Below are 20,048 nucleotides of genomic sequence, written 5' to 3' on the forward strand. Positions count from 1 at the left end.
CGTTGAGGTAAATCAATGTTCTATTTATTTCTGGAGACTTCGTTACAATCATCAATAGATTGATGGAGCTTAGCGGGCTTTTAATCGAGACTGCCATCCGAAGAATTTAACGTCATTTCGCTTAATCAAGCAGGTTTAACTGCTTTTTCAAGATAACCATCCCACGAATGTGGATTCATATCAATGAATGATATAACGTGAAAAAATTCACGAAGTCCAAAATATGGCTTAAGATCATAATATCCTGTTATTAAGAAATTACAGCTTGTGAATGTTCATATATCTAAAATCAAAATTACAGTTTGTACAATATTTCATAGAATGCCTCTTTACTCAAGTATTGAGTAATTACTCTATTAGGATTTAAAAGAATTAAAATAAAAAGAAAGAGACAACTGAAGGCTATTTAAACTGGACTCTGTGAGCAAGGTAACTGGGATGCCTGGATGTTACTGGATCCTTGGGATCAAGTGTGGTGATACTACGGGTGTCGGACTAGTATACTGAAATAGTGAGCTCAAGTCTGGCCAAGGGCATACACCTATTTCGAAAAAGTTTGTCATCAGGCAACAGGCGATTGGCCATTCCAAGACAGAAAGAAATCATGGGTATACAACTAAACACAAATAATCGAGGCCTATAAAATGGTTTTGTGTACTACAAACAACTTGGAATATCTCAACATTAATCTCCGTGTTCTTGCTAACAAGAATAAGAAGCAGAAACACGTTATTCTAGGTATTCCCGGATCTTGGATTGACCTTTTTTCTATCATCTATGAGAACCTCTTTTAAAATAGGTAAGCCTATAGGTAAGCCTATATAAGTTCTATGTGAAATTACACAAATGTATTGATAAATGTCCCTTTTAAGAGGTACATAAAGAAGGGCTTGAGTCCTTCTCTCAAATGGCATACTATTTTTGTCTGTGTTCACGTGAACAAAGTATTTTATACTAAGGAGCCTAATGATTTGGTCTGAATCATGTCTTTCAACTGTATTTAAAAGTTAAACAACAATTTATTGGATATTGGTGTTGAAATCAAGCATTTCCAATACATTTGTTAGTTAAACATAACTAACAGTAAAAATTTAACAGTAATACTTGGATTTTTTATTTTTTCCTGTGGTTGTCACTACCAATGGATGAATATTATTTTATAGTAAGGAACTTAATGATTTGGTCTGAATCATTTCTTTCAACTGTATTTTACATACAGCTTGACATGGGACTTGCCCTTTCAAAACTTTTGTGTGCAAGGTTTTACAAATGTACTGTTTTTCATCAAATTACTTAATGTCAGTAAATAGTTCTTGCCGAATGTTGTACATTTCTTTTTTTAAATAGATAACAGTTTTCTGTATAGTATTCTGTTACAAACAGAGCAAATATAATATGGAACTTCTCCAATCTTATTTTAAAAAGCTGTGATCTTATGATCTAAATCATGTTGAACTGAGTTTTTATGAACTTCCTTATTAGCTTGGACTTGTGATAAAATCTTATCTTTGCCTGCAGGATCTAGTATTTTATACCATTCTGCTCTACCAGGCAAAAGTTTTTCTTTTTCTTCAGGATTCAATGACTTATACCATTCTGCTCTTTTCTGTTTTTGTGCAGAATTGAGTGAGTTAAACCATTCTGCTCTCTTTTTTTTTTGTGTAGTATCCAGTGATTTAAACCAAATTGCTCTGTTAGACAGAAGATTTTGTTTTTCTGCAGAACCAATTGATTTATACCAATCTGCTGAGCTTTTCTTTTTCTTCGGAATCCAGTGATTTATCTCATTCAGCTCTGTGCGATAAAAGCTTTTCTTTTTCTGCAGGATCTAGTGACTTGTACCATATTGCTTTATCAGACAAAACTTTTTTTTTCATGGCAGGTTCCATTTGTGCAAAGCTTTCTTTTTTCCTTTTTACATGTAGTTCTTTCTGACTACAAGACTTATGTTTTGCCATTACCTTTTGTCTTCCAGCATTTGACAAATTAGTTGAACATATAAATTTAATACAATATTCTACATCTTTACTCTGGAATTTTTTTTTTTTTACAATATCCACTTATGACTAAATAAGAAAATCTATTTCATTCATTTTTTCACATATATCAAGTGTGCCATCAGGAAGAGTACTTAACACCTTTTTGCTTTTGTTTTCATATTATGGTGCTGAAAAATACAGCTGAAGCAATAATTTGAAATCCACATCAAACACCCAGCATTATCCCTAGTATTATCTGTGATTAACTTCTGAAGCAATAATTTGCTACTAAGAGATGTACAGCATAGTATTCCTTGTTTCTCCAAATTTGAGGCAATATTAATATCTACATCACATATTTGAAGTGTCCTTGGGAAATTGTTAATAGTCAGGGGATGGTTATCGCCATTGAGTTTTTCTTTGTAAAACTTGTTTGCATGGTCAGTGATTCTATCTAGAGCCTGTGAATTCCAATACCCACAATATTTGATAATGGAAAAACAAATGCTATAAAAAGATGTGGCACAACAGCATAACAAGGGAATACGAATAGTTGTAATTTCAGCATCTGCATGATTTGCTTCGAGGGGGACAGCTGACAACTGTTGATCAGAAATATCTGTCATGTCACATTGTTTTTCATTAATATGTACTCCTTTGAGTTTTAATAAAACATTTGGATTTTGATAAAGACCTTGAAAATAGTTAATCAGTTCATTTAAGGTGTAACTTATAACAGTACATAAGTTCCTTGAGGATGGGGCTTATATGAATCTCTACAATGAGAATCAAATATCTTAAACTTACCATCACCATTACAGTAAAAACCTACTGTAGTACTAAGGATTGTTGAAAGAAAAGAATTATAATTTTGTCCTAGCAAAGCCTGCATAGCAAAAGCAAATGATATACAATAATTGAAATGTTGTACTTCACAAGTACCATGTATAGTACCAGTATAGCTTGGACTACATTGAAGCTGGTAATTAATATTAAACACCATTATCATTTCACATACTTCTGTTAACAGTAAATAGGATTGCCTGGATAGACCAGAATACAATTCATTACCAATGTTCATGATATTAACCAAGTCCATTGAGGATACAATACCCTTCCTCTTGTTGTATATGAGGGAAGCAAGTGACATGGCTACACACTGTGTACCAGCATTTAACCCAAACATTGCCTTGACTGTAAGGAGCTTGAATTGTTTTAATAGAATTAATAACAGGACCAGGGTTTTTTCCTATATCCCCAGACAGATTGGACTTAAAATGATTTACCCTGTAATTCAGATTTTTATAAACATTTGGCACTGAATTAGACCTCCATGCATTCAACAGCTATGGCTGTGGACTTTTTATTGCATGTGGATATTGGTTTTGCATTTCCAGCATCCTGTATTTGTTAGACTTTCGATATTTCCTCTTGACTGAAGAAGAGGGATATTTCGTTCTTCCTTTATTCTCACAGCTGATTCCATGTGCATATATTTTTTCACGAGCTTTATTTGTAAAAAGATGCATTCGGGAAGACTTCGGTATGATTTTTCTGATGTAGGATCGAAATAAACGTCTTACTTTCCTGGATTTCTTCAAAATACGTGTACTTCTTTTCTTTGGTATTCTGCTGGGCTTACGAACACGAACACGAATACCATGCGTACGAGGACGATTAAAATAAACAAAGTTGTCGTATCGAGATCTACAGTTACAGACTGTATTTATTGAAAATGCTTCATCATTGCTATTATAAAGCTTATTATCATATACAATAACAGATAACATTGCAGCTTTCTCAAATACGTTACATTCATCGAAGCTATTCACGGCAGCTTTTGTTGAAGACATCAAAAACTTTACGTAGAAATTAGCCCACAAGACAATTGCGTAAACAATAGATAATTTTATGCAAAAAACAGGATTTTGGATCATGCATTTATTAAAAAGAATATCCATACCACTGCAATGAAAAAAAACATAAGATTCACCTTTCTGATCGTGAAATTAATACCATTCGTACAGTTATCGTAGCTTCGTTCCTTAGCATCAAGTGAATCCAACACAGAGTCTTTCTTCACAAGCAGTTTGCACCATTAGAGTTTTGTTCTTCAGTCTCACGGTAGTAGTGTTGTTCAGTAGATTGCATAGAGTATATGCAGTTTGGTTTCAGATTTAAGAATTTGATTTTTTCAACAAGTGTGCGTTTTACAACTAAGACATTGGCATACTTGGCATACAAGGCATACAAGGCTTTCATGGTTTTAAGCGTTCGCGACTCAATCCGTTTCAAAAATACCGCTCAATAACATCTTTTAGTGTGGATTGGCTGCGAACAATACGACCTGTGTATGCTTCTGCGTTTGCACCATAAAGCTCCAGGTAATCGTAACCCAAAATCGTAGAACCTTCATCGCCAAAACAACGACCCCAGAGCAAATACATATGAGCCGGCCCTGTCCGTGCATGACAACGTCAGTCATCATCAATATAAGCACGTGATCAGCATGTGAACACCTTCACCCTCATTGGATCACAGGTAGTTGTCATGGTATTGAGGGCCCAATGACCACTGGGTACTAGTGCGCAATTTGTCCAATTTGTGGTGGAGGAAAAAAAAAAGACGACAAAAAAACAAAAGCTGTAATAAAACAGGGCGAAGCTCAAACTTGCGTAAGTCTGAAGTCTGTCAACGGTGTAAAATACTGTATAACTGAAGGGGACACCTTAGGGAAAGGAAGGGGGAGGGGGCAGGGGGTAAATTACCTCAAACTGAGATAAGTCACGTCAAAGAATACAATAATCGTGACAGGATTACGAAGTGCCAATTACGACTGAGCCGTGCGTGACAAGTCTTGCGTGATAAGTACAGTAGAATCTTAACATGAACTGCACTAAACCGTTACAGCAGGTGGCCTGACTCAGGGAAAAAAAGACTATTACTATTTCAGCTGTCATATCAAACCTCAGATGCCTATCTTTTGTCTTAGTAACGTGAGGGTAATATTTCTAAAATTAATATGACGAAACCGAGGAAGTGTTTAAAAAATCGAAAGAGGAAGGTAAACAAATGAAATTGAAGAGGTTAAACAGCAAATGAAACTGCAAATTATACATACTTTCAGCAAAAAAATTAAAATTATGCCCGACTTTCAGCGAATCATAGGCCGCACTGAATTTGGTGCATGGACGCACAATTGACATAATGCAATGCAAACTGCCCACGGACTGTTGAAGAAAACGATATTAGTGGCAGGTTCGTGAACACAATAAATTCTCTTCAGCTCTCCTTGGTCGGAAAAAAAATTGGAATTAAAAATAAACACAAAAACAAATGTGAAAATTGATATTTTCCTCTTCTGATGAAAAATGGCTTTCATTACATTTTTTGATTAATTCGTGTTTACTTAAAAACTTGCTTGACAACGAAATGTTGTTGACACATTTGCATTTCTTAAGCCTATACGTTTATAAGGCTTAAACAGTCGGGTTAACGCTCTGGCAATGCAAGTTAATGTCGTCCATCGTGTCTTAGAGGGAAAGAGCATGTCGTGTGTCACTTATCTGCCTGACATGTGACCGTTTGCAAGAGGTTTTAGCCTGACGAAAAAAGCAAAATTTTCGGTTAACTCGGTTTCGACGCAGTTATACAAACTTGAGCGATAATCTGGGCCGGTCTGCTTGAACGATAATCTGGGTTGTTCTGGGGTCTTGTAAGGCAAGAATTCGAATTTCTCTCAGCAAGAAGACTTGTGGTTTTAAAGATTCTACAAATCGCCAAACTGGGTTGTTCGTCGTCGAACGCTGCGCAACCAGTGGCAGACAGCACCAAACAAACACGTGATGACGAAAACGACAACAGCCAAGCCGCCATGACTGCTCCGAAGATAAACTTCCCGGCGGAAAATTCGCCTCAACGGGCGAAATCATCGGGCTCGTTAAACATCAGAGCCAAAGTTGTACCATTAAAGCCGGGGAGGAGCTTAATGGACTGGATCAGGCTTGGGAAAAGTGGACAAGACTTAGCTGGAACCGGCGGACGTGTGCAAGTTGTCACCGAGGAGGAATTGAGCAAACATAATAAAGAGCAAGATGCGTGGATCAGTATCAGAGGTAAAAGGTTTGGTTATTTACCTTTTTTCTACCCCATAGCTTTTTAAAATTCTTACAGACATGTAAATAGCTTTGAGAGAGGTAACAACCTCAACAATCTCACATCAAGAAGGCGAATTCGAAATATTTTTCTTCGTGTTTAAATATGAGTAATTGTTTATTTCTGTTTATTTTCACCAAAGAAATCGCGATTGTGCGGCCTCAAAAGGTTTTTTTAAGTTCGGTCTGTGTCACAATCCGGATATGTAGATCTTGTCTCAAACAAAGTCGATTCTAGTTAATGGGTTACCGACGACTGCAGTTCAACGATCGAGTGGTATTGTGACATGTCATTTACATGAAAAAATACCGTCTTCCTTAAGGTTATTGACAGTATCTAATGTCTTCTTTTGTTGTGATTTCAAAGGCAATTATTCACTCAGCTATTAAGAATAATCTGTAGATTTTTTGTTTATCTTTTCCATGTAAAACCCATTTCGTGATCACTGAAATCACATTTTCATTATTTGAAGCATTTCCTTCATTAAAAAACATGATAAGAAGACATCTTAATGGATTTTGAAATTTTAAGAAGGCAGCAAATGACACTGCATTTAAAATACCAATCAGTGTCTTAAAATATATTCTGGTTTTATGAACTGAGTTGCTTATGAAAACTGGCCACTGTAGGGAGTTTCAAAAGCTGACATTTGAAGCATTAGCCATTCTTCAGCAAGAGACAATCTTTTGCTCTGACAAAGGGCTTCCAACACATGACATGTCAGCTTTAGAAACTCTACGGTGGCCAATTTACATCATTTACTCAGTTCATAAAACCAAATTATCTTAAAATACCCCCTACCAATGTAGCATCTCTGTTTCTTTGAAACTAACCCTTTTATTCAGTGCTACTGATCCGTAAATCTGTTCTTGATACTTTGTGTCTAAAATAATGATGATAATCTAGCAGTCAACAATCCACTCAGTGGCTCTTCTTGTCCGCTGTTTCCGAGTCAATGTGGAATTTTGAATGTTGTCTAGAGATGTGTTAGACAGTAACAGAGGGCAATAACAGCTGTGTTATAACTGTAAAACACATTTTTATGAAATTCCTTTAATCATGCATCAAGTGACTCCTTTGTGTAATTCATGCTCTTCCACTTCTTGTATGCTTCATATCTCAATGAATGTACCTTGCCACATGATTCAACTGTATAGTAGTGTCTTGCTAGAGACTTCGACACAAGATACTACATTTTACAATTCACACAGACAAGCTTCTTGCAATTGGTACTAATAGTCAGTTAAATGTTTCAGTCGATAACATGATTTATCATGATAAGGAAGATGTTCAATTTCTCATCCTGTATGAATCTAATAATGGCCTTACTCACCTTAGCACCTCACCCATGGAGCCTCACAAGGCAGAATCGGAAGATCTGAGGTCTGATTTTGTATAAGAACTCAAAATTTTCTTTGCCCTACCCTTATGACCAGTAAAAAAATATATATATCTTTCTATTTTTTTGATTTATGACTTACAAACTTTGAATGTTTTTTTATTTTTTACATAATACAGGTAGAGTGTATAATATGACTCCTTATTTAGAATACCATCCAGGAGGAATTCCAGAGATCATGAGAGGGGTTGGAAGAGATGCAACTGACTTATTTGATGAGGTGAATACCCTTTACTCCCCTTTCTCCCTCCCCCCTCCCTTCCCAAATGTCCTCTGTTCCTAAATGGAATATGCAGAACAGTATGCATACCATAATGTGTAAAGCTTGTTATTTCTTAGACCCCTAAGATTGACTGGTATCTACATTATAATTTCACCTTTTAATATTATCCCTGAATCACACACTAAGTTCATGAGAATAAAGAAAATTATCACCAACTAAAAACCTCTTGATTGTTAAACAAATTCTCTGTGTCAACAGGGTAAGAGATTTGTAGTGAACATTAGGGAGAACATACATACTGAATCAGTGATGTTAGGGTGTAGAGGGTAGATGGTGAACAGAGAGTTCAAATACCACAAAAGATCCTTATTGGGGCAGATTTTATACTCGTGGGTTAAATTCAACTGACTGGAGCTGTTACTGCCTTTACTTATAAGTGCTGCTATTTACTCAAGCAAAAATGTTTGCTAAGTATCAATTTTATCCTCTCCTCGTCATGTGTTTAAGTTATTCATCTTTCCTCTTTTCAGACACATAAATGGGTGAATGCTGAATCCATGTTAGAAAAATGTTTCATAGGCCCTTTACAGAGAAGCAATGTGGTTAAAAAGACAAAACCTTCCAGAACAGGTACATGTCACATGTCACAGCTGAGAGTTGCAGACTTCTTTGAGGATACAGTCTGGTACAGCAACATGAGCAGGGGCAAAAGCATGGCAATATCAAATTCTCCAAGCTATTACAAACATTGTAAAGCAGACATTATGGAGAATTACTGATAAGATCTCAGGATTGAAGGGTTGAAAAAGCTTATGATGCCATTGCCTACAGTATATTTTACTCGATCATGGATTACTTGTTTGGTCAAGCTGCAGAGACCTATTATATTTTAAAGAAAGAATTACAGCTCTTCAGGAAATTACGTACGCTTTCCGTATTTAATATTACAATTTTAATAAATGTCTAATTTCTACTTTGTTGCTTCATAAGGATCAGGAAACTCCCTCAATGTCTCATCAGGATCACTGCGGTCTCACAATAGTTTGTTTGTTCCAAGTGCTCAAGGTAGGCTTCTCATAAAATATTTTACACTTAGATTCTATTCCTGGTCATGTCACTGTTATTCAAAATATTCTCAGCTGATTCCCAGTAACCAAGGAAATCATTTTGAAACAAGGAAGAAATCAGAGAATGGAAAAAAACACAGGTCTGAATAAATCCTGTTGAAATCGAAATCGGCTCAAGTTTATTTCAAATTGATATTTTTTTTTTAGTTGATGGTTTCACTGTTCCTGTTCCCCCACAGAAGTCACAAGATCCTCGGTAAGACTCAAAGTAATATAATGTGCCTGAGCTAAGTTTTCTTTTGACTTGAGGGCAAGAAACTTTATCCTAAGAACACTGCAATTTTGTAGAGAATCAGATCATAAGCAAAGATTTCCAGAAATGTTGCAAAAATTTGGGTAGATGTGTCAGTCATTTTCAAATATATGCAAAAACCTGCCACTCAAGGCTGTGATAGCTTGAATTTTCTGCTAAGCTTGAGGTAGTAGTGGTCAACAGGAGTTGACATGACATTGCAGTTTTCACACTGTGCGTAACTTGTTTTCTCCTTTTTTGTTTGTTGCAGCTATGATTGGTATCAAAATGATAAAATAGTGACAATATCAGTTTTTACAAGAAAAAAGGTTTGTTTTGATATATTGTTAAATTTGTCATGAAACAAATGTAATAACTAATTTTTATTTTGTTTTTATTTTGTAAGATACTTCTTGATAATTGCAATGAAATTAATAATTGTTTGAAGTGAAGCTTACAAGTTTTCAAGTGTTACATGTACACCTATTTTAAGCATGGCAGAGGGGCTTTCTTCCTAAATACACATTTTAAACTACTTTGCATCAGATAAACTTTTGGATTCCTAAATCCTTATAATTACAGTTTATGTTTACCCAACTTAAACAATATACATGTGTCTCATAGGAAGTTCAAGTTGAAGACATCATATTAGAGCTGAAAGATGGAAAAGAGTTTGATGCAGTATTCATTTTAGGAGAAAAAAGTTTTCGAATTCACTTAGGTTAGTTTATTGTTCATTGTGGACTGTATAATTACCGTGTGAATTCTAAACCTTTTTTACCTTTCCCAAAAAAGCTTACTTGCCCCATCATATACTAAATATGTTTATGAACCCCTCAGATTTAGTTACCTTTGGTCTGTTTCATTAAGGGAAAAATAATTGACATGTATCTTATCTCTTCCCGCAGCGCTCAGCAATCTTATATCCCATCAACAAGGTATGCAGTTTATCACAAAGTTTTGTTAAATTTTTAATGTACTGTGTATTATATCTTAAAATAGCATTAGGTTAGATTACTAAATGTGGATAAAGAGGTTAGTTTCCTTAGAAACTGTGGTGGTACGTCTGTGGGGGGTTTTGCTAAATAATTTGGTTTTATCAGCTTAGGTGATCATTAAAATAGGCCACTGTAAAGAGATTTGAGATTAGCAGTGATGAAGCAGTGCATTAGCAGTGCATGAAACATCAGTTTTAAAATCTCCTTACAATGGCCAATTCACGCTATCAAGTAAGTTGATGAAACCAAGTTATCTAGTACAAATGTGGAGTAATTTAGTATTATCAACTGAGTTGATAACATAAATTGGCCACTGTAAAGAGTTTGAAAGCTGACGTTTCGAGCGTTAGCCTTTCATTGGACGCTCTGACGAAGGGCTAACGCTCGAAACGTCAGCTTTTAAACTCTTTACGGTGGCCAATTTACGTTATCAACTCTGTCGATGATAATAAATTAATTTGATATACTCTCCCACCGACGCAGCATCACAGTTTCTTTACAAACTTAACCCCTTTAATTAATGCAAATGTAAATGTGGAGTCTAAATGTCACAGTAACAAATTGGATTATAACTTTGTAAGTTGTACATACCATCCTGAGAAAACTTTTAACAACCATACATATACATAAATACCACAATGACTGTATTTTATAGACAATTTTAAAAACCTGGTGATACGGAAGGTTTACTGACTGATTTCCCTTCAAACTGTTTCATTATTTGACAGTACGTATGTCTGGGGAAAGTGGCAAAGTTGATATTCTTTTGACCAAAGAAGCGGCTGGCGTGCAATGGACAGAGTTAGGGCAAGGTTTACAGGGAAATAACTCTTTCAAGCCGCACAAGGAGAGAGGTATCAAAAACAGTGAAAACGCACACATTTATTTATTGTACGCCCGAATCACAGAAAATATGCCACGGTATTACACTGTAGGAGAGTGAAAAGGTATGGATGGAAAGCTGGAACTAAAAAATGGCCACGCTGACGGATTAAATTTTTTTTTTTCCTATTTAAAGGCATGAATTTTTCAGTAACGGATTTTTTTTGTCGGCCGTAAAGCAAAGTGTAAATGAAGTTGTTGGTATTTTTCCTCGCCCTATGGGGCTAATTATGTTGAACCATAGACCATTTTTTTTCTATATTTATATTTATCAAAAGTATTCCATTAAAATCCAGATTTTTTATGTCTCAAGCTTCTGTTTCCACATTTAGATTCCAGGTTATGGGACTGCCGAGTAATCTCAGTGGATTCAGTAACACATAACTGTAAACTGTTTTGCTGTGAGCTTCCTAAAGGCGTCATTATGAGAATACCAATTGGACATCACATACACATGACCAGAGATGTTGAAGGTTTGTTTTGGAACTATAAATAATAATTAGGCTTACTGTAGCTCAACTTTAATTATGTTCTCCTCGAAAGAGAAAACGGTTAAAGTTTGGTTAACACTAACGTTATGCTCGAGCCGTATGTTACGACCTCGAGACAAGTATTTCCCCGTCTGACCCGCCGACTGAATCAATAAGTACTTACATGTATATCTACTCCAATATCTATCCAAAGCATGGAACATCATGCTATTGGTACAAATCATTTCTATCACGGGAATGTCTCTCCTTAAACAACCCTTTCAGGTCACTGGGTAGTTTGGCATTATCAACTGAGTTGATATCGAAAATTGGCCACCGTAAAGAGTTTAAAAGCTGACATTTCGAGCGTTAGCCCTTAGTCTAACAAAAACACCGAACTGCCCTGTTATATTCTCCGACGCAGTGCCACAGTTTCTTTAGAAACTTATCCCCTCCTTTCGGGTCACTGCAGGGTTCAATCTCACCCTGCCTTTGGTTCTTTTAATCCAAAAGTTTTTATTTGCTCATTCTTGGATAAATTCTCTCTTCCAAACCTGCAAACCTCTCCTATGCTTCATTTTAATTTCTGACGCCACAGGAATGCAGATCAGTCGTCCATACACAGTTGTCTTACCCTCTCTACAAGTCGATCCATCAGAGCGAGAATTTGATGGCAGACGGTTCTACCTCATGATTAAACTTTATCTTGAAGGAACGCTTACACCAACTTTAAATCCTGTCGTCGCTGGTGAGTTTCATAATTTCCAACACTCCCCGTCAGTGCTGGGTGGTTTGTTGCCTCCATGGGTTTTTAAATCTAAAACGATGTCTTTAAAACTATGGCTGACCGTTAAGGAATTTTCCCTGTTGAAGAAAATCTGTATTAATGATGAAAAACTGGTACATCTGTATGGTTCCATTATTTCCAAGTTTTTCCTGTCACACCTTGCAGTGAGGGGCGCCAACCTTTTTCAAGGTACATTAACTATTGCCAATGTTAAAGTATTTTTTATTTGATCTTGATTCATCAGCAGTCATTGCAAGAAATGTTCTTGGAGGAAGTTCAGTCTTCTAAAATTTTTTTATCGACAGCAAATTTTCCCAAATTTGTTTACAATCTTCACAATTTTGTTTCTTAGGTGACACCCTCCAAGTCACTGATTACTCTGGAGATTTTAAAGATAGTCGTCTGAACGAAGCAAAGGAAATTTTTCTTATTGCGGCTGGAACAGGTTTGTCAATGCCACCTCGTCAATGCTGATAGATCTACAGTCAGCTAGTCAGCAAGCCAGTCAGTCATTCAGTCGGTCTTTTAGCCAGTCAGTTAGTCAGCCATTCAGTCGGTCAGTCTTTCAGTCGGTCCGTCAGCCAGCCATTCAGTCGGTCGGTCTTTCAGTCGGTCCGTCAGCCAGCCAGTCAGTCGGTCAACTATTCAATCAGTCAGTCACTCACTCACTCAGTTATTTGTTAGACTGATATTTCAATTATTCAATTACTTTTTTCCACAATAATGCAAGTCTTGTCTTTGACAAAACCTGGTATCAGCATTTAATGTATTTTTGGCGGATAAAAAGTCGAATTTTTATTTTTGCGCAGGCTTCACACCAATGATCCGACTAATTCGACGAACAGTGTTGGAGAATTCATCTGCTGAAAAGTAAGGAACTTGCACTGTTCTTTGCTTCTCTATTTTTTTTTTTTTATACATGTAAATTATGGAGTTACGCCCGGCTCTGCATCTTGTGGCGTTATTTGCAGATTGAGAAAATTGTTCAGAGCTAGAAGGAAGCTTTTCAAATGCTCTACTTGGTTACTCGAAAAGTGAAAATAGCCTAGAACAAGCACTAGGCTGGTGAAACATTGAAAAGAGACTTGTAGACTCAAAGTGCTAATATATCAAGATGCATTAACAATGTTGAAAAGCTCCTTTGGTGTCTGAGATAAAAGCGAATTATGGAGAACTCCTTCATGCTAAAAAGAAAAGTTCTGACCTTCATGTGCTTTTCTTCCACAGATCTGTCAAACTCTTGTTCGCAAATCGTCAGGAAAAAGACATCTTATGGAAGCAGCAGATAGACGAACTAGCAGATAATGCCAGCCCCAGGTGAGAGGTTTTTTGTCGTGCAAGTAAACAAATATAATGCATTGTATGAGCTTAACCTCGTAAACACATGGTGTCATAAGCGTTTCCCTGTGGCACGCGGTTAGTGCGGGCACACAGAACAATCCTCTACAATTTTCCTTCCTTTTTGATTAGTAAGCCACATGTAGCTCATCTGTGCGTTAGTTCCAGTCATTGTGAAAAGTTTCTCACTCCAATTTCTCTCACTCTCACTCTTTGTTGGATTATGTTCTGTGAAAACTGATTCATACTGGTATGCACCCTTAATTTTCATAATGAGAGGGAATCAAATTCCCCAATGATTTCACGTGATCTGTAGCGGACACAGAATTGTTAGCCTGTGGTAAGTTATGGTCTGATGGAGGACATAGTTGCAGCGATGAGATGAATCGATAGGTTTTGTATCCACTAACGTGAGGGCAATTTTATGTGCCAATCTATGAATGTTCAGTGTTTTTTCATTGGCTTCGGCACATAAGATATCTGTATAAATATTATTAATTGTCAAACCTAACTGATGTTTGCCACTTCTTGCAGATTTCAAGTGTTTTACACTGTAACCCAGTCCACCCCCGAGTGGGAAGGTTACGAGGGTCGTGTTTCCATGGAGATGTTGTTAGAGATCTTACCCCCTCCCCCCAGTGCAGGCACTGAACGGGAGCTATTTATAGGGGTATGTGGCCCAGACGCTTTCACACATCATATTGTCAGGTGAGCTGTTTATAAACGTCAGGAGAATGCAATTTTTTTCTGCTCAAGTAGAAATCTCGAGGCCTCCAAAAGAAAGTCGGTCTTAGTAAAAATTGGATTGAAGGAAGATCCTTGTTTTGTGCTGACTTTCCTAAAGGAGTGAAACACTCTCGTCCCTTTGTGAAACATTTTTTTCTGTTTTTATTGTGCTTAACAAATGATATTTGAGCGGCAATTTTATTAGAAGAGTGTTTTTCAAGTAATTTTCTGTTTGGTTTGGCTCTTCACTCTCGTCTTGTTGTTTCACACAATTAGAAATTAATAGCAATGTTTTAATAGTTATTATTAGTTTGGCAGTAGTCGATAACTCAGCGTATACATATGATAGAACAAGTTTTTTAGTCGATAAAAGTTACTAAAGGATCTCAGCTTTTGGCAAACCGCACTGCTTCACAAGGAGATCTAAATGGTTGTTTATTTACTTCGTTAAATGCTGCAGTCAGTTGCAAAACTGCGAGACGGTTTTACGTTTTCACTAGTCTGTTAAGTTTGTTTCCATCTTCGCACCAAGTAGTTTAACTTTTTTAACTTATTGATTAAGTTGTTGTTGTTTGGTTGTTTTTTTTTTTTATTTTAGCATGTTGAAAGATCTCAGTTACACTGGAAAGATGATTCACGCATTCCTGGCATAATATTATACTTTGTATACGTGGACACAGAATTTAATTCGTTTACACCGTGCAATACTTCACAGTTCTAATCCGTTCGCTATTCAAGTCTAATTGAATGTAATACTCATTGCGGTTTGGATTACACTGACGTGAAAATGCTCCGCTACTACTGTTCCACGTGGTATACTTATTAGATTGCCAAATATAATTGACACTGATTATCTACGAGCTCTCATAATGTTTTCTGCGAAGAGTTACCGGAAACGTTTGAGTCAGTGGGAATCATCGAGCCCTAATTGCATGAATTTGGGACAAACAAATTCACTCAACAATGGCCCGGTGCAGGAGCCAACGGCAAGCGAAAAAGCTGCAATCCCGTCGTCCCTTGTGGGCGTTGCGTGCTACTTTCGCATCCTAATTTCTCTCCGCGCTTCTAGAGCGGGGAAGTGAGTTACGCAATGACAAGGTGACCCCAGCTGTGAGCCGAACATTACGCGCTTTGCAATCGCTGTAACTAAAGCATTTTCTTTTGTAAAGATTTGTGATCATTGTATTATAATGGATCATTCGTACCAAAGCCCCACGTTACAAATGTAAACACCATTTAATGGGAATTCCAGTAAGTCCTGCGGTTTCGAAACCTCGTGAGTAATTTATGCGGTCACTGTAAAATCAAAGCTTGGTCAGCAATAATTTTTGTTTATCCTGTTTTCTCCTTGTCGGGCAGATACCGCGGATCAAACTCTCTCTTCCTCTCTAGACAGTCTCATCATCCATGGTAAATTCCTAAAATAATCGATTAATTTCCGACTTTCGAGTTAGTCCACGAAGGTTATTTATTGTAGTCCCATATTGCAGGGCGTTAACTTTGCATCCAAACAAGAGCTCGTTTATGCTTCGTTAGCACTGTCCAGCGTATCTTGTCCTTCGCGCTCGATAGGGTGTCCATTTATCTGGGACATTTTTATACAGCTCTTCTTTGTTTGATATTGCTTCCAAGATGTATTGCACGGCGCAAAGCATTCGTGGGGTTTGATTTCGAGCCTTCTAGTCAGTGTCCATAATTGTGCATCATAGAGAAGTACTGATTCCACAACGGTAATGAAAAACATATCAATGTTTTGACAAAAGGAAACCTTAATTATGGAAAAATTTTGTAAATATGTCGAAATACCGCTGCCGGATTACTCTGTTGATAGATGGGCTTCGTGGAAACTTTATCAACTTTTGATAAATCTTTTGGTCGAAAGCCACGGAGTTTTTTCTTTTGTATACACTTGTGCAGGGTAACATCATCAGTCACCTTTGCGGTCGTTCTTTGTGATGTCACATAAGAAAGGCTTGGGCAAACTCGAGAGATTTGAATTAGAAGTACCTCCTAGCTTAGAGTTTGTTACTAGGTCTTTACACAGCAAAGCAATATCCGGGAATGAAGACCGTTTACCATGTGTGATTATAGCATTCAGACATGCTTCTACACTTAAGCAGGGTAAGTCCGTGTTTCACCACTTTTTCTTTGAGACAGTATGACGACCGTTAGTTGGATTTGGTTGAGGGGGGGGGGAGTAGGGGTAGGAGGGTGGTTACTGGTATTGTGCTCTTAATCTCTGTTTTCTTAAGACTGTTCGTGTTTCCGCGAAATCGAGGAAACTATGCAATTTGAGGGTAACCAAAACTGATTCCCTCCGGAACAGGGATAAAATGTTTTTGTTTACTCACAGAGAATGAAAAAAGTCAACAAACAAGAAAACAAACATTCAAAGCAGAAAAACTTTCTATTACATGAAACTCCCAAAACGGCGTTGTAAAACTTGTCTACGTAAAAAATACATAGTTAATCTAAAAGCCCAAAGCTATTTCTTTTTGTTGCCGTAAATTCTGTATTATAAAATTTTCAACTCCGACTGTTACATTTCTAGTGTACTGATTGGTTTATTCAACTCCGATTATCAGCTCATAATTCCGAGCCATCTGACATGAGTTAAATGAGCTGAAAAAAGTTCCAAACATCCAAACGTTCAGGATTTGATAACATTTAATAAAACAATTAATTATTTCATTCGCAATTGTTAGATACCTCCTTCGCCGTTTACCATCTCGTATTCAACGCGCGCTCGTGGAATAATTATTAATTATTCTGCCAAAAAAAAAGCGTTCATACATAGTCACATGGACAAAGTTATGTTTCTTACAATCAGATAACTTTGCTAACGCGAGCTACAAATTAGAGCAGTAGCTATAAACGTTTTCTGTCGAGCCAGGTTTTAAAACTGTTGCGGAACAAAAACAAGTAATTATATTTGAGAAAATCGAATGGCAATGTCATTTCCATGAGAAAACCAAACGTTTGTAAAGACCCCTTGTCTTACTCTCCTGTAAAGTCTCATGTGGAAAAAGGCTTAAATAATGCGGAATAGGGCAGTTATTTCTTAGTTAGCTGAGGGGACGAACAAGCAAAGAAACACTCTTTGCGGAAAAAATTTGCCGCAATCTGAGATCAATCAGAGCCAACCAACTGAAGCTCTAGCGCGATTTTTACAGATCGATAAGTTGAAGTACATTGAAAACACTTAAAGTTCCTTAGAAGAAAGGACAGTCAATACGATTTCGAAGCGGTTTACATTTTTTTTCGTTTTCTGTTAAGTAAAAGGAAAGGACAATGTGTCTATTGAGGTTATCAATAACCTTAAGTTTATCGCAATATTATGGCGACTATGTGAATTTGCTTAAAAAGCCATGACTCTAATTTTGTAGCAAAAATTTGGAAACCTCATCAAACTATTGTTTATATGAAAAACAAAATTCCTCGCCGTAGTTCCGAAAAACTACTTAAAAAGCTGTATCAGAGGTTTTAGCTTGACAAATAATTTCAACTCGCTTTACGACAAAATAATCCTATTATATCCAAAACAGTTCTTTAACAATTCTATATAGAACTTTGTAAAAAAAGCTACCAATACCTGAAAAAACAAATTGCTTAAGGAAGGTGAAGGTATTTATAATGTTAGCAAAGTGATACAGTTCTCCCTTCAGTGTTCTTGTTTTACTGCACCTCACTTATAACACAAAGGGTTTATAAGTCCAGATTGACGTCATCTCCAATCAGAACGAATGGGGCCCATTCGCTCACCGTGTACCTGGTCGTCTCAGATTCTCTCATCCACTTCATGGTCTGGTCAAGAGCTTCACTGGCACTCATATTGTCACACTTCAGATGTCCGTAGAAACGAATCATGAACTCCTTTGTGGCTTTGTCATCCACGGCCCACAGGGAAACCAGCACTGAACGAGCTCCTGAAGCAATGAAGGCTCGAGCGATCCCCACAACTCCCTCGGCTTTCATGATCTTTCCTTTAGCACTGTGACAACAGCTTAGTACAACAAGCTTCGCTCGGATCCGAACCTTGCTAACGTCCGCCATGGTCAGCATGTAGTCTTCCTTCGTTGGGTTTTGAGGGGAGGATGGGTTAGGTGCACAAGCAATCTCTCCTCTTTCCGCGTCACCATGGGCGGCGATGTGTACCAGACACACATCAGTTATTCGTCGCAGCACTTCTTCTTTCGTGGCTTGCATACCCAACAAAGGCTCCACCTCCAGAAGATCAGCGATTTCTTTAGCTTCCTGCCTAGCTGCTTTCAATTGCGGAAGTGCTGTGACAAGACTCACTTGTGGATCACCAACGATCAGCGCTCCATTCCGGCTGTGATAATTCTCTGGGGAGTCAAGAATCAACTTAAGTGTTGACAACGAAGGAATGATGCGAATACTGCACGAGTCAGACAGGTACTTTCCAGAATCGTCCTGTAGTGCGGCAAAAGGAACCATGACCATAGATCCCTCGGGAACAAGTACAAGCTCTCGGCCCTGAATACGATCAGCAAATGGAGCGATGAGTGACTTGTACAGTTGATTGGGTAAGTTTTCAACCTCACGTACCTCGTCGTCTGTCTCTTCAAGGAGCCTTTTCTCACTGACACTGTCGTGCTGGGTATCATCATCAGCAGCCTGAATGTCATACAAGGCTGACAATGTACGGTCCTCGCAGTTGACGTTTCGGCTGCAAAAAAGTGACCCGAAATTAGCTTCAAGGAGACAATCAACTTCTGCTTTTTCTTGAGACATTACCTCCAAATTCGGGCCTTGTTCATTTGTCATTATCCACAAGATGCTCTTATAGGCAGCAGAGCCAAAGAAAACTAAGATTTGACTCCTAGCCAAACTACCCATAAGGCTATATAGGTCAGTTTCACTCAATTTGGCCTTTTCTTGAATGCCGTATTCCTTTGCCAACAGTTCTGTCAATACACGGGCACGGCCTCGCTCTGCTGTACACAAAGCCTCGGCAAACTTACCAAGAACAAACAGCAAAAAGCAACGATGCGTGTACATACTGGTGTTGACATCTAAGTCTCCATCAGAAAGTTTGGACTCGTCATTCAAAGAGTCAAGACTGTTCTCATAACCTTTGATACTCTCAGCCAGGATGTCGCATGCTTGTTCAAAGTGCCCGTGTGTACTTATATAGAAACCAAGATCCCTGAGAGAGATATGCTTGTCTTCGTACCAACTTCCTGTCAATATTTTGTTTACATACTCAGTAGCTGTTTCTGGTTGACCAAGGAGTAGGTGAAGGTGACAGAGTTCGACGTAAATTTGGTCCTTGCAGTGTAAGGTCAGGTCTACTGAATGGTCTTCTCCACAGACGTCAAGACCTTTGTGTAAACACTTCATGGCTTCGTCAAATTGGCGAAGTTTAATTAGAACAGTGCCGAGCCTCATATAACCCGATAATCTTGCGTAAGGCAACTTTGCACTGAGCTGAATCTTTCTCTCGTAATATTCCTTTGCTTCTTCGTACTTACCATCAGCTCCGAAAAAGTCCCCTAAAGCTTGAAGCACAAAGGCTTTCCTTTCATAATCTCCAATTTCTTCGGTTATTCGAAGTGCTTCCTCAAGTCTTTGAAACGCTTTATTTTTCTGGCCTGGCAAAAGCACCCTAAGTGCTGGTGTGATTAAGCATTCAAATTCTCTCCACCTGCAACCACCCCTACGACTTGTTTGAATTGATTTCTCAAGAAACTCTGCTGCCTCTTCCATCT

The 20,048-nt window shown here is 37.6% G+C and overlaps 2 protein-coding genes across 2 annotated transcripts; one reads left to right on the forward strand and one right to left on the reverse strand.

The window, feature by feature from the left end:
* Positions 1 to 5,443: 5,443 nt before the first annotated feature.
* LOC131791404 (cytochrome b5 reductase 4-like) lies at positions 5,444 to 15,169 on the forward strand. Its single transcript, XM_059108744.2, has 16 exons — positions 5,444 to 6,094; positions 7,653 to 7,753; positions 8,287 to 8,386; positions 8,747 to 8,821; positions 9,031 to 9,079; positions 9,387 to 9,444; positions 9,740 to 9,836; positions 10,024 to 10,053; positions 10,842 to 10,967; positions 11,328 to 11,468; positions 12,064 to 12,213; positions 12,605 to 12,697; positions 13,062 to 13,122; positions 13,480 to 13,569; positions 14,125 to 14,298; positions 14,915 to 15,169. The coding sequence occupies exons 1-16, from the start codon at positions 5,854 to 5,856 to the stop codon at positions 14,967 to 14,969; spliced, it is 1,641 nt and encodes a 546-aa protein (XP_058964727.2). The 5' UTR covers positions 5,444 to 5,853; the 3' UTR covers positions 14,970 to 15,169.
* Positions 15,170 to 17,699: 2,530 nt separating this feature from the next.
* Positions 17,700 to 19,209, reverse strand: LOC136283588 (tetratricopeptide repeat protein 28-like). Its single transcript, XM_066172657.1, has 2 exons — positions 19,075 to 19,209; positions 17,700 to 19,006 (listed from the first exon to the last, which is right to left on the reverse strand). Exons 1-2 carry the CDS (start codon positions 19,095 to 19,097, stop codon positions 18,022 to 18,024), a joined length of 1,008 nt encoding a protein of 335 aa, XP_066028754.1. The 5' UTR covers positions 19,098 to 19,209; the 3' UTR covers positions 17,700 to 18,021.
* Positions 19,210 to 20,048: the final 839 nt, after the last annotated feature.

The sequence above is a fragment of the Pocillopora verrucosa genome, chromosome 9, assembly GCF_036669915.1.
Source record: "Pocillopora verrucosa isolate sample1 chromosome 9, ASM3666991v2, whole genome shotgun sequence".
Lineage (NCBI taxonomy): Eukaryota > Metazoa > Cnidaria > Anthozoa > Scleractinia > Pocilloporidae > Pocillopora > Pocillopora verrucosa.

Coding starts and splice junctions, on each gene's coding strand:
- LOC131791404 (XM_059108744.2), top strand. CDS start 5,854: ATGACTGCTCCGAAGATAAACTTCCCGGCGGAAAATTCGCCTCAACGG. Junction 10,968..11,327: donor CAAGCCGCACAAGGAGAGAG/GTATCAAAAACA, acceptor TTCCACATTTAG/ATTCCAGGTTATGGGACTGC. Junction 12,698..13,061: donor TCTTATTGCGGCTGGAACAG/GTTTGTCAATGC, acceptor ATTTTTGCGCAG/GCTTCACACCAATGATCCGA.
- LOC136283588 (XM_066172657.1), bottom strand. CDS start 19,097: ATGAACAAGGCCCGAATTTGGAG. Junction 19,007..19,074: donor AACAAGGCCCGAATTTGGAG/GTAATGTCTCAA, acceptor ACTTTTTTGCAG/CCGAAACGTCAACTGCGAGG.